General features: G+C 38.4%; 1 protein-coding gene across 1 annotated transcript in view; it reads left to right on the top strand.

The window, feature by feature from the left end:
* The window catches only part of GOLGA4 (golgin A4), a 101156-nt gene that overhangs the window by 47862 nt on the left and 40458 nt on the right, over positions 1-12836 (top strand). The window contains 4 exon segments of the mRNA XM_025216508.1: positions 1143-1330; positions 5176-5259; positions 6244-6391; positions 12738-12836. The exon segment at positions 12738-12836 is cut by the window's right edge and continues 14 nt beyond it. Coding sequence (XP_025072293.1) covers positions 1143-1330; positions 5176-5259; positions 6244-6391; positions 12738-12836 — 519 coding nt within the window.

The raw sequence follows: 12836 nt of genomic DNA, 5'->3' as shown, positions 1-12836 counted from the left end.
GGGCCCGCGCGCAGGGCCGGGTCTTCCCCCCCCTTGCCCAGGTGACCAGAGCATCGCCTCCCAGGCGCCAGGCTTTTGTCTGCAGACAAGGAGCGAGATCCCTGCTGTGAGAGATTCAACAGCAGCCTCTCGGGCTGGCTGAGACAGATCTCTGGAGAGGGGCACCGACGGGGGCATTTCTGCCACAAGGCTAAGTGGTCTGTAGTTCCCTATGTCCTCCTCTTGCCTTTTATAATAGGTGTGGGTGAGCACCACGTTGGCCTGCTTCCAGTCCTCTGGTATCTTGTCCATCTCCCATGACTTTTTATGAAGGTCATTGCTAAGGGCTACAAGATCTCCTCTGCCAGTTCCTTCAGTGTCTTGGGACAAGTTCATCGGGCCCTGCTGACTTGAATTCATACAGACCTATCAAAAGCTCTCTGACTCTCTCTTGTTATTTCATCCCTCAACTTGTCCTTTTCCTTATCTGGATAATTCTTATTAGGTGCCTGGCTGCAGCTTACTTTATCTGTGAAGACAGGTAAAGTAGCTGTCAAGTAGCTCTGCTTTCTTTGCATCTTTTGTTAAGAGTTCCCCCTGGCTATTTAATAATGGACCCACAGCTTTGGTCTTTCCTTTCTGGCTGACATACTTATAGAACCTGTCTGTGGTGTCTTTTAACCTTCCTCTCCAGGTGCAACTCATTCTTTATCTTTGCCTTTCTGATTTTGTCCTTGTAGGTTCTAGCTATTTCCTGGTAAGCTTCCTTGATGATCTGCCTCTTTTGCTGTGGCCTATATGTTTTGCTTTAGCAACTGAGGAATTCTAGAAGCTCTGTGTGCAGCTACATTGGTCTCTTGCTGTTCTTGTGCTTTCATCATGTCAGAACAGTGTCTTGTTGGGTTTTCAATACTGTACCCTTTTTGAAGCTCCCAGCCCTTTATGGAAGAAAACTAAAATTGAATTTGGAGGGAAATGACTGTTTTGTCAATTTATGATTGGATCTTGAAAGCCTTTATAATAGGTACTGTTAATTTGGAAAATTGCTATTTAGAGTAGTTAATCATTTTTGTAATACTAAAATGACTGGATTGAAATGTCTAATAAAGTTTTCATGTTTTGAAAAAGAAGAGCTTGTAGTAAGGGTGCTATGTTGTCTGTAGGTGGCAATGAAGATTCTGCAAAAACACTAGAAGCCCTTAATCTGAGAGTAAAACGTCAAGAAAACCTGCTACAGCGATGTAAAGAGATGATTCGATCACATAGGGATCGCTCTGCACAGCTATCTAATGAGAAAGAGGCTCTGCAGGAGCAACTAGAAGAGAGACTTCAGGAACTAGAGAAGATGAAGGTATGGAGAAGATTCTAACTTTTGATAGACGTTACCTAATGTAGTGCAAAAGTCCTGGTGTCATTTACATGAGTTTACACAGCTGAATTGATGACACTGGTCATTACAGTGAGTTGGACAAAATATGTAGGCAGCTGTGCCAAAATGTCATAGGAAACAGTGACATAATTTTTAAATCAGATGCACAGAAACTAATAGGAATATTCAGCCTGAGCAAGGAGAAAACCTTAAGGGGAAGGTCTTCAGATCTAGCCTGATAAACTAATTCCTAACTAGATATGATTACTATGATTAGGAGTAAACAAAGAGCTGACAGAAAATGCAAAAAAGGGGTTGATCAGTGCAGAAAGCTGCATTTTAGAAGTAGACATAAAAATGTGAGAAATGCTAAAAGTCATGTTGTGTTAAATCTTGTAAATGCTATTAATAAATTGGAAAGTCAGCCATATGAATAAACAGAGAACAAGGAAAGTAGTAGGGTGCTTATTCAGTAAAGATTAAGGATAATCTGAGTATAGCCCAAAACATAAATAAACCCAATAGGTTAACCTCACAACAAATTTAGACTGGCCACATGTGCAAAGTAATTGTCATACCATAAAAATGACTCTCCAGCTATAAGAAGAACCAGCTAGCCCCAAAGTTAGTGTGCTTAAAGATGTATAACAACTATAGCTTGTTTCTGTCCAGCTTTAAATTGAACATGTAGCAGGGCCTTTAGAGCGTGGAAATGGAAGTTAGCACATTAGGTTAGAATCTGGACTCGGAGCTCATTATGCTCAAATTGAGGATGCTAGATAATCTCCATGGCAAAAACTGGCACACACAATTGCAGGTCTGGTAATAACTGCTTTTCACATATGATTAGAGAATGTAGTACTTACAGTTTAAAGTGTTGGGAAGCAATGTAGGCAACTGCTGATCTGATAGTCTCACCTCAGGAGTATGCAAAAGCTTCAGAACAGATTTTGAAAGAAATAGACAGGGAGGTAAATAGAAAATTGGTAAGACGTCACATGAGACATCTGGAGACTAATCTTATTTAACATTTTCATTATTGTTGTTCCTCAAAAAATAGCAATAGACTAATGACATTTGCTGGTGGCCTGAAGTTGGGAGACATTGTCAATATCTAAAAAGATTGGAGTATTATCATGGTGTTATCAAGAATTGGATAATCTTGAATGATAGGAATGAGATGCAGTTTAAAAGTATAGAGTGCAAGATAATATATACAAGAATGTGCTTAAGATAGGAGGATATCCATTAGAAACAGCAGGTGGAGAAAGACCTGGCTGTTTTAAGTAATTGCGGAATAAGTATAAGCCCCCAAGGTCACATGGCTGTGACAAGCAAATGTCACTTAAGTATATAGTTCTTTCAATAGAGAGGATAACATAGTAATGCCATTGTACAAGGTAGAAGTGTGAGACCTCATCTGCTATGTTTTATACAATTCTGGTCAGTCATGTTCAAGGAGGGTGCATTTAAACTAGAGCAAGGGTAGAGGGAAGCTGCTAGGCCCTGTATTCCACTGATCATTCTGTCCTGAGAGGAGACTAAAAGGACTTGGCTACTTTAGTCTAACAAAATGAAAGCTGAGAAAAATATTATTGCTTTTTCTAAATACACCAGGGAGGGTAAAAAACTATTGAAGCTAAAAGGACAGTGTTGGCGCAGAAAAAAGTGAGTATAAGATGGCCATGAATAAATTAGGATGTAAATTAGAGGCAGTGAAAAGTGAGTTTTCTGGAACAGTTTTCCAATAGGCTTAGTTTTCCTGTGAAACTTAATCACTTTGAGGGAGATTATAAAACATGGTGCTTGTGATAGCAGGGGATTGGACTTGATGGTTGAAGAAGTGCCTTCCCATCATATGCAACTGCACATTATTGCTTGCAACTCTACAATTGTTATGCATCAGTGACACTTCTACATTGTTCATCTAAGCTACTCAAGCACTTCAGATAATTAACCTGCAACTTCCCTTCTAATGCTTGCAGGTTCACAGCCAGGATTTAAAGGACTCTTCAGCTGTAGCCCAATCTCCTATAGAGAGTTCCCTATTCCTTTCTTTGTGGCTGCTTCTCGTATCATCCACTGCATTTATTTCCTTAGCCCCTAGCTCAGGGGCGGGCAATTACTTTGAGCAGAGGGCCGTTTACTGAGTTTTGGCAAGCCATCGAAGGCTGTATGATAGGCAGCCCAGGGCAGTTTAATATTAATTTTATACATTTTTTAGGAGCCCCGTGGGCCAGATAGAATGGCCTGGCCGCATTTTGCCCGCCCCTGCCCTAGCTGGTGGGCCAGATCTGGCCTGCAGGATTCTTCACAGGACGGAAAATTTGGCGGTGGGGGATTGACATTACTCCCCTTCTGCCAAATTTTCAGACCCATGGGGAGCCCTGGGCCCTACATGCTGCAGTGGGGGTACAGGGCTGGGCAGGGTCAGCTCAGTCTGTGTAGGATGACAGGAGGGAGTGGCGCTGGGCTCCCAGGGCCCAATCCTGGGGGGGGGGAGCAGTGCCAAAAAGTTGAGCACCGTTGCTTTAGAGGGTTTGTGTTCTTTTAAACATCATTCCTTTTATAATAGGTGTGGATGAGGTGGCAGGGTGCCATATTGGGCTTGAGTGATGGTGTTAGACTACTTCTGCTATAAAAATAAGCTATTGTGCAAAACTCAAATATCCAGCTTTTTTCAAAACTTACCTTTAATTTCTGAGGAAGACTTCAGTGTATATAAAGCAAAGTTTATAGTAGTAGTTGACTGAGAGCAAGAGGGCAGGCAGTGAAATACCAAGCAATATTTTGAGGTGTCAGAACAATGAAGTGAAATCCTAACAGTTTGAGAGAAAAGGATATATGTACAATTAAATATATTAATATAAACCCAGGGTGTTTGTAGGTTAGCAGGCTGTCTTCATTTGGTTTGGCTTATTTTATTTCTGAATTGTGAGCGATTTTAATTTTGTCTCCATTTCTTGGGTTAGAATCTCCCTATTCCTTGTCTCCTTTATACCAGATTAAAGGACTCTAAGGCTGCTTGCAGATGTGGACCTGCCCTCCATCCCCAAATCATACTTTGCCTGAAGAAGCAGTGTATTATTTTGACCTAGCTCTGCAGCATCTATAAATTAGGGCTTCAGCAGGGCTTTGTGGCGCTTTTATCTAATAGCTGATCCAAGCCAAAAAAGTCCCACTAAAGTACCCAATCTGTACAGATGCTGCAGAACTAGGTTGCAGTAACATGTTGCCTCTTCTGGGCATGTACTGGGGTTGCCACGGGAGTGCGCCAAATTTAACATTAAGCGCATTTTATTATTCTCCCCCCCCCTGCCCCCATGTATTCAAGCAGCCTGAAAGCCCCTAGGTAGGCCTGGAGGAGATTTTTTTGTTTGTTTGTTTTTTTTAATGGAAGAACTGTAGAAGACATGTAAAGGCCTGAGGAAAGCAACATTACAAGCCTTGGGATAGGGCACAGGGGTTGTGTTGTTGTATCTGCAGAGATATTGAGCATCACTTACACGCACAGCTTTGGGAGATGACTATATTTTAAATTGCCCCTCATGGACATCTAAGTTATGATGGGGACAGGGAAGGAGACTTTGATTGGGGAATGCAGAGATGTCCTAAAACTGCCACAGTCCTTCATATTCCTGGTCTCTGAATTCTGTGTTGCACCTTTGAGAAGCTCAGTGCAGAATCTCATCCTGGTCAGTCTCACATTTGAAATGCACTGATCAGAACAATGTTCAGAGTCTGTTGTTTATATTCTCCATCCTGGGAATCTGTCAGAAGACTAAAATGACAGTGCTTTTAATTCCTCCTCTTGGCTTGCATTTCAGGAGCTTCAAATGAGTGAGAAGACTAAACTGATTACTCAGTTGCGTGATGCAAAGAACTTGATTGAACAGCTAGAACAAGATAAGGTAAACTTGGCTCCAGTTGTTTTGTTTTGTTTCCCTTTAAACTATGTGGCTAGCAAATAATTTCTCTGCATTTAAATCGGTAAAGCTAGATGCATTTGCCCTCTGATACTTAGAGCTATTCTTAATGGTCATTTGGTTTTGTGTTCCACTCCAAATTGTCTCTTGCTTGTTAAAACATAAATTTGTTGTGTAGCTATATTGTGTAGATGGCTTGGGAATATTGACTAATAGTTCAGTATGAAGGTTGTAAGAATATTTAATATTGTTTATAATATGATTTTAGAAGGGCATACTAATTTAGTAGTTGGGTTAATTGCCAATCTTGTAATGATCGTAACATCAGGTTTTTAGAAAATGAAACAGTGTTGAAGATTTAATGTTAAATTGTGATTAATGATGTAAAAATGCCCATTGCGTGCCTGGGATATGAAGTGTTTTAGTAGTTTTATTTGCCTTTCAGTGGTGTATTAAGCAACATGACTAACATCTGTTGTGTGTTTTGATTCTTTCATCCTCTTCCCAGGGGTAGATGTGTGCATAATGGAATGTGGGTGTTTGGGGATTTTTTCTTTTTTTTTAATTTATACACATGTTGCTGTGTATTTAACTTAAGGATAACAAGGTCAAAGATAAGCAACCTTGTCCTTAGAGGAGAAGTTTGTGAGTTTTGTGATGGTCCTTATTACTCGGAGGAGTTCATCATACCTGGAGACTAAACCAGATAAGTCTGGGTTATTCTCCTTGTTCTTGCTGCATCCCACAGGTAGAACGCATGTTATACTTTCAGAAGTGGTGTACATTTTTGTCTTGTAGGTGATGCTTTTTTCTTTTTTTCCTCCTTTGTAGGAGAAGTACATTTTCCATTATCCTAGTAATGTTAAGTGATTTCAATTAATCCTGATTATATCCTGGCTTGGGGTTGTTCATGACACACGTACTTGTGTTTCTGGAGTCATCTTTTTACCATTAAAATCTCTTCTATAGGGGATGGTAATTGCAGAGACAAAAAGACAGATGCATGAAACATTGGAAATGAAGGAGGAGGAGATAGCTCAGTTGCGTGCTCGGATCAAGCAGATAACTACGCACGGTGAAGAATTGCGAGAGCAGAAAGAAAAATCCGAAAAAGCTGGTAAGAAATTCTGTAGATTACTGGCTTTCACATTTGAATAGAAAAAGCTTCAGCATGGTGTGTCTGCACTCTCATCAGTCATCTCATTTGGGCAGTAAAACAATTCCCTTTTTCCTACTCTTCTTCTATCCAGTCCTACTAACATGGCTCCTAACATCCTGTCCAGGTCAACAGAGGCTGGGAACATTTCTTACTGCTTTCTTATAACTGCTACAGTCACTAATCCAAATGTTTTGGAAGGCAGCTATACCTCTATCTTCATAGGAGGACAGATTGACACGATTTGGTCTGTTTTTATAGTTTTCAGAGGAGCAACCTTTTTTTGTGTAAAGGGTTAAAACCCTTGCTTTCTGCAGCCTCAGTTGAGAGCGAGAGCAAGAGTGAGTGAGTGTGTGTGTGTGCTTGTAGAAATGGGATTGTAGTGGGAGAGCTCTTGAAAAAGTCAATCTGTAATAAACATTTTCTTTCTACAATTGTGCACCTCAAAGTTTTAGTATCAAAGACATCTGCTAATTTATTTTTAGCGTAACATAAGCAAACAAACCATGAATTATTTGTTTCAAGCTTGACCAAAGTTATATAAAATCAATTTTTTTTTTAAAACAAAGGTAGATGACATACTAAGTGTACATGCTAAAGTTCTCTTGCTGTATGAAACTAACAGGCCAAATAGTCTTTTAAAACAGAATGAAAACCACTGAACAGCACAGCCATGGACATCCTAAGAGAAACTGCATTTCTAGCTGCATTCAGTTTACATTCATAATCTTTTTGAGAAACCTTACCTGAAAGTTGCATTTTAATGCAGCTGCTAAGAAAATAATAGCTTAGTTGGCATAAAATACACATTACAAATGTATTGTATTTCTGAACTAACAAGAAGTTCAGATTCAGACATTTTATTGCAGTTCACTTCATATCTAGGTAAAATTATCCATCTAGAAAGATGGATTTACATGAGTAAATCATGTATGTGCTAAGTGATGCAAAGAAACTGAGCATCCACGGCCAGCAAAGGGTAAACAGATAGGATTCCACAAATGATCTGCTACAAACATTTGGAAAACTTGTGGAAATATCAGACATCTGGCTTAGAGACCCCATTTTTAGGTTTTATTTTAGCTTGAAGAACCCAAATTTTAGGACTAAGTTTTTATTCATGTTTTTTTGAAAGTTAGCTCTTTGGATTTTTCAGAGATTATGATTAATTCATTGGATTTTTTTTAAAAGTTTATTTTTCCTCAAAAATAAGTGCGTGAAGATTAGGTGTTAGAAAAAAATATATTTTTTTTCCTAAAAGAAGAAATTATTTAAATATAGATGTCTGAAATATAGCATTGTTGAAGCAGTTGAAACTTACTGTGTTTTGTAGCATAGTAGCGCATAGATATTTCTCTCTTTTGGCTTTGTTTTAAGAAGTTTTCCAACAGGCTCAAGATGATACAGCTGTTGCCTTGGAATTTATGATTGTGTACACAGTTTGATTTCCAGGGTGATGAGCAGCAAACTGGGTGAAAATAAAATTTCTACCCCAATATGTTTTTACAAAAAGCACTTCTAGTATATCAGCCCTGTCAGCATTTAGCATAAGCATCCTAATCATGCTGACTTTTTGTGGTTTTTGAAGGCATATACAGTGTTATGCTTAGTCAACTATACCATTAAAAATAGTACTGACTTCAAGACAGTTTGTTGTTACATTGGAACATTTATGGTACCATTGTCCTATGAAATGTCACCCTGCCTTTTTTCTTCTATTCTGTTTTCCTGACTACTGACTTGCCTTATGCATTCTAGAAAATCAGGATAAAAAGTGAAATCATGTCTTGGTCCAGTTTCAGCTTAAGATGGAAAGTATAGCTTACTATTTAAAACACTTTTGTTACAATTGGCTTCAATTTACTGTACTTGGCAGTTGCAAAAAGTGCCATCTTAATACAACAGTTGACATAGCTTTTATGTCACAGTGTTGTGCTGTGCACCAGTACTAGGAATTTGACTAGTGCATGCATTTATTAGTGGTCTTTACATTTGTGTAAGTTGATATATTTTTATTAGTCTTTGTGCCACTCTTTGCCATCGTGTTACTAGTTTTAAATGTCAGTAATCCCTGACTGGTTTGGTTTTTTTTTTGCATATTAAGTATCATTATTCAACCAAAAGAAGTTCAGATTATTTTCCTTGTGGAAATATTGAAGTAAATTGTGGATAAGATAGGCAAGCTGAATTTCTTTACACTTTAGCATTCATAGTGCCATTTTTATAAGTTAAAATACAGCATGTCAGGTGCTGTTTTTCATCTTTCCTAGAGTCATAAACTTGTTGGCTTTCTTTCCTTTGTAGCTTGTATAGTTAACAGCTACAATTGTAATCATACAGTTAAACAATCATTTTAATTAATTGACCATGATGAAGTGGGCCAATATTTGACTTGACATCAATTATTTGTGATAATTAAACACTAAACATGAATGTATTGTTGTATAGCAGTATATAGTGAAATGATATAAAGCTTATGTGTATAGCATAAACTTATAACAAAGTGTCCCAATTTAATAATATTACAATTCAAGTGTTTGTAGTTAAGGGTGCATTATACTGAAATCTCACAAAGCATCTTGTTTTTGTGCATCCACACATGCCAATAAGTGAATCATGGTGCCTTTCCCAAGCCTTGTATGAACAGGACTGGGGTAAGGGCTCTCTTTTTCTTACATCACACATTGGGTGCTTGGGCCAGGCTCTACAAAGTAAATTCTATGCTTCTCAGGCAATGTCAAACTTCAGTCCTTTTACCTGGAGTTACAACACTTTAATTCTTTGTGATATATCTATTGGCTTATAATTTATCTGCTCAAAAGTCAGACTTGCACTTAAAATTTAGTATCTTATTCTTTACTGAATAGTTAGTATAAATCCTTACTGTTTGAGATTTTAAACAATACCAATATTATTTTGGCAATCTGTTCTACTGTGTAGAAAAGAACACTCTTTTTAACTGCATTTTTTTTCTTGGTAGATCATGTTGGATTTCTTTTGCCACCTTAAATAATTCTCCTTTAACTTATATTTATATAAATTTCTCCAGTCAACAAGGCAATGTTTATTACGAAGTCTTGAATGTGCATTTATTAATACTTGCCTAGATGTGCAAAAACATTAGCACTGAATCCAAACTGAATGCGTCATAATGCTATTACTTTAAATAAGAAGCCATTTTTGGTGTTGTTGTTGTTGATTTGGACTTGCATTTAATTGGAGAGAAATTCACTTTTTTTTTTATTGTTTTCCTGTTTTGTCTGCTTAGTCAGTACTGTATTCTGTAGTTTATACCCACTGGGTGGCACTGTAGCTTGAAGTTACCAGTTTTTTAATTGTTTAGATAGGGGCGAATCAGAAAGTCTTTACAATGCAGACAGATATTAACTGTAAAAATTTTGGCTTATGTATGCCTGTAGCCAGACCCCAAAATGTATTTTGGTGTTTAACTAGGAGTTAGGCTCCTAACTGCTTGTTTAGATCTGGCTTAAAGTTCTTGAATGGTGTCTAAAATAGTCAAAAGAGCTTCCTAACCTAGTTAAAAAAATCAGCTTGTCTACTTTATGCTTTCCCTTCTGTTTACATTTTTAGAGCAAAAGCTAAGATGCTGTAGAGTTGATGGTGTTGTTCATGACACAGAAAAATTCCTTCTTGCCCAGGGTGATCAGGTGAATGGGTTAGTTATTCTGAGGTCAGAAATAGATGTTGCCAAATAAAGCAATTGTGTCAGGATGTGTCCCCAGCACAGCTGATTTGCTTCATTGGGTGAGCCAAGGGCCTCACATTGATGCTGTGGGACAGCAGGTGTCGTGTTCTCTCAGGTCTCGAGGGGTCTGGTCCTGCACACCCTGCAAATTTCTCTTAGAGAGACACCTCCTAGGATATCCTGGGAGCACGTCCCTCTTAAGTAGGAAAACCCCCGTCTTTCCCACTTGAAGAGGTGCACCTACAGATTCCGTGGGGTGCATGTTTGTAAGAGGCCGAAGCCAGCTACGCACTCCCAAGACTTGGGCTGATCCTGTTCAGGAATTCCCAGGGTATGCAGAATTTGGCCCCTCTGAACACCTGCTCAGGGCGGCTGGAGAATGTGAGTGGCTTCAGGCTGCCCAGGTTCTCCTGCCACAAAGCAAATGGACATGGTGCTAAATAGCAGCATAAATGAATACAACCTTCATTGTGGCCACAGATTTTGGGCATTTGTGGTGTGACAAGAGGCTTGGGCATCTGTTTTTTTTTTGGCCGTTGTGTTACCATAAAGGTTTTTATGGTGGCACAGATGAGATGAAAGTGATGTCTGTTTCCACCCTTAGAGTACTGGTTGATGTGCTCATTGGAGCTTCATTTTGCCAAGGTGCCTTAGAAAGGCATTTACTTCATTGGTGTTTTTAAATAATGTATTTCTTTCAACATGTCTGTCTTAGGAGAGAGAGAGCAATCAGCAGCAACTTTTGAATTCTTGCTCAGTATAGATATGTTTGAATAATAATAATAAAAAAATACTTTTATTTCAGTTTTATAGCTGCAGTATAATCAAGAGCCCTGATGGGTGCAAAATTAGCCAGTGTTCTGTTTAATTGGAAGGATGTTAGTTTAACCACCTGCTGATTTGATTTGAAGCCACTGCTTATGTCACATTACACTAGAATTAATTACTTTGAGTAAAATGCTATGTGTTCTTGCTTAAATGCTGAAAGTGCCTGAGATGCATATGATGTTACTTTGAGAGAACAGAGTGTGTTTTTGTGAAATGTTGCTTCTTTGTGCTACCATACCCTCTCAACCTTTTATCTACCAGCTTGTCTAGTTTGTCCTTCAGCATTCTGCTTGCGATTTATGGTGGTGCAGCTGTCCTTCTGCATGTTGCTAAACTGTTATGTATGAGTAGTTGAATCCTAATGTGGACTTGAAATCTTTTATTTGGTGGATCTGCAGGCCAAGGCAAATGCACTTTTTTCCTTTCTCCTTCCCTGAAATTCACAAATTGCTTTAAATGAAATCCCCATGCATATAACTCAGTCCAAGGATTAGTAAGTTCAAAACATAGGTACTGAGAACTACAAGCGAAATACAACAAATTTTAGCCAGCATATGCAGGGGAATGTATAGGAAGTTCACCTCCATTCTCCAAATGCATCTGTGTAAGCTTTATCCATAGCTGAGTATCCATAGGAGGGAATATGAAGAAGATATATGAAATATTACTAACCAAGATGGCACACCCATAAATGGAATATCGGGTCTGTGGAGATTTGTCCTGGGTAGGACGTGAGTCCTAGTATTACTTTTAAAAACTTCACTTCTTCTGATGGAGGTTTTTAAAGGGGGGAAAAAAAAAAAGATTCTGGGCTTCACTACTCTTAGTACCAATAAAAAGTAGCTCAAGCTAGAGGAGCCTGGGAGCCAAGCTTCTAGAGAGTGTAGACAGCCTATGTGCTTACCCCAATATAATGAGACTTTCACACTCGTATCTGGTGTAACATTATGCCATTATTATTACACCTATATTTGAGATACGGTGCTTCCTATTCAGACGCAGAGGTAACTGTAGCACTTCTGATGCCCAATGTGTCTCCTATTAGGTGGCAAATATGTGGTTTTATGTTTTGTTTTGTCTCTTTTTAAATGACCAATTATACATTCGTTGAACCTTATAACTAATTCATAAATTGCCTCTGAGATGTTTTAAAGCGCATGTACAGATCTTAAATTAAATAACTGTTATATTTTAATATTTTTTACTTTGTATCCTTTTTAGTATATCCTTAACATTGAGTTTTTGAAGTAGAACAGTAACCAGAAGTAATGGTTTGTTGTTTTTTTTTAATTTGCAAAGTGCAGAAATACTAAAATAACAGGTCTGGTAAATTGAAGATTCCAGCATTTTATTGCCTTAGTCTAATGCAGCAGAGCTCTTTCATGGTTCAATAAAAGTTGACTTACATTCCAGTACATTCCTGACTTTCTGCTTATGCCTGATAATTTTAGTAGAGGATTTCTTTTAAGCATTTGCTGGAGAATTACCTTTTCATGCAGCTTATCTCCATCCTTTAAGATTAGTCAGGATAGGAAGCTAGAAGAATAGTTAGGATTTTGGTTATGGTTTGTACATCTTGTTCAGATTATGTACTAACCTTTGTCTGAGAAGTAGAAACTAGTTGTCAGTTCATGAGCTCCTGTGAACTTGCAACAGATTCCTAGGGCCATTCTGCCCTTTGTGTTGTCGATAGTTACTGGTAGCCCTCCCTTACATATCAGGAAAAATAATTATTTCTTGACTTATCAAATGGCTATCTGTTTTTCCTTGCAGCATTTGAAGAGCTTGAGAAGGCTCTGAGTGTAGCCCAGAAGGCAGAGGAAGCTCGGAAAAAATTGCAAGCAGAGATGGATGAAAAAATCAAAATGATAG

Source organism: Alligator sinensis, unplaced genomic scaffold (assembly GCF_000455745.1).
Source record: "Alligator sinensis unplaced genomic scaffold, ASM45574v1 scaffold763_1, whole genome shotgun sequence".
Classification (NCBI taxonomy): domain Eukaryota; kingdom Metazoa; phylum Chordata; order Crocodylia; family Alligatoridae; genus Alligator; species Alligator sinensis.
Note: the sequence above shows the minus strand (reverse complement) of the source record. Positions and strands in the feature narration are given on the sequence as shown.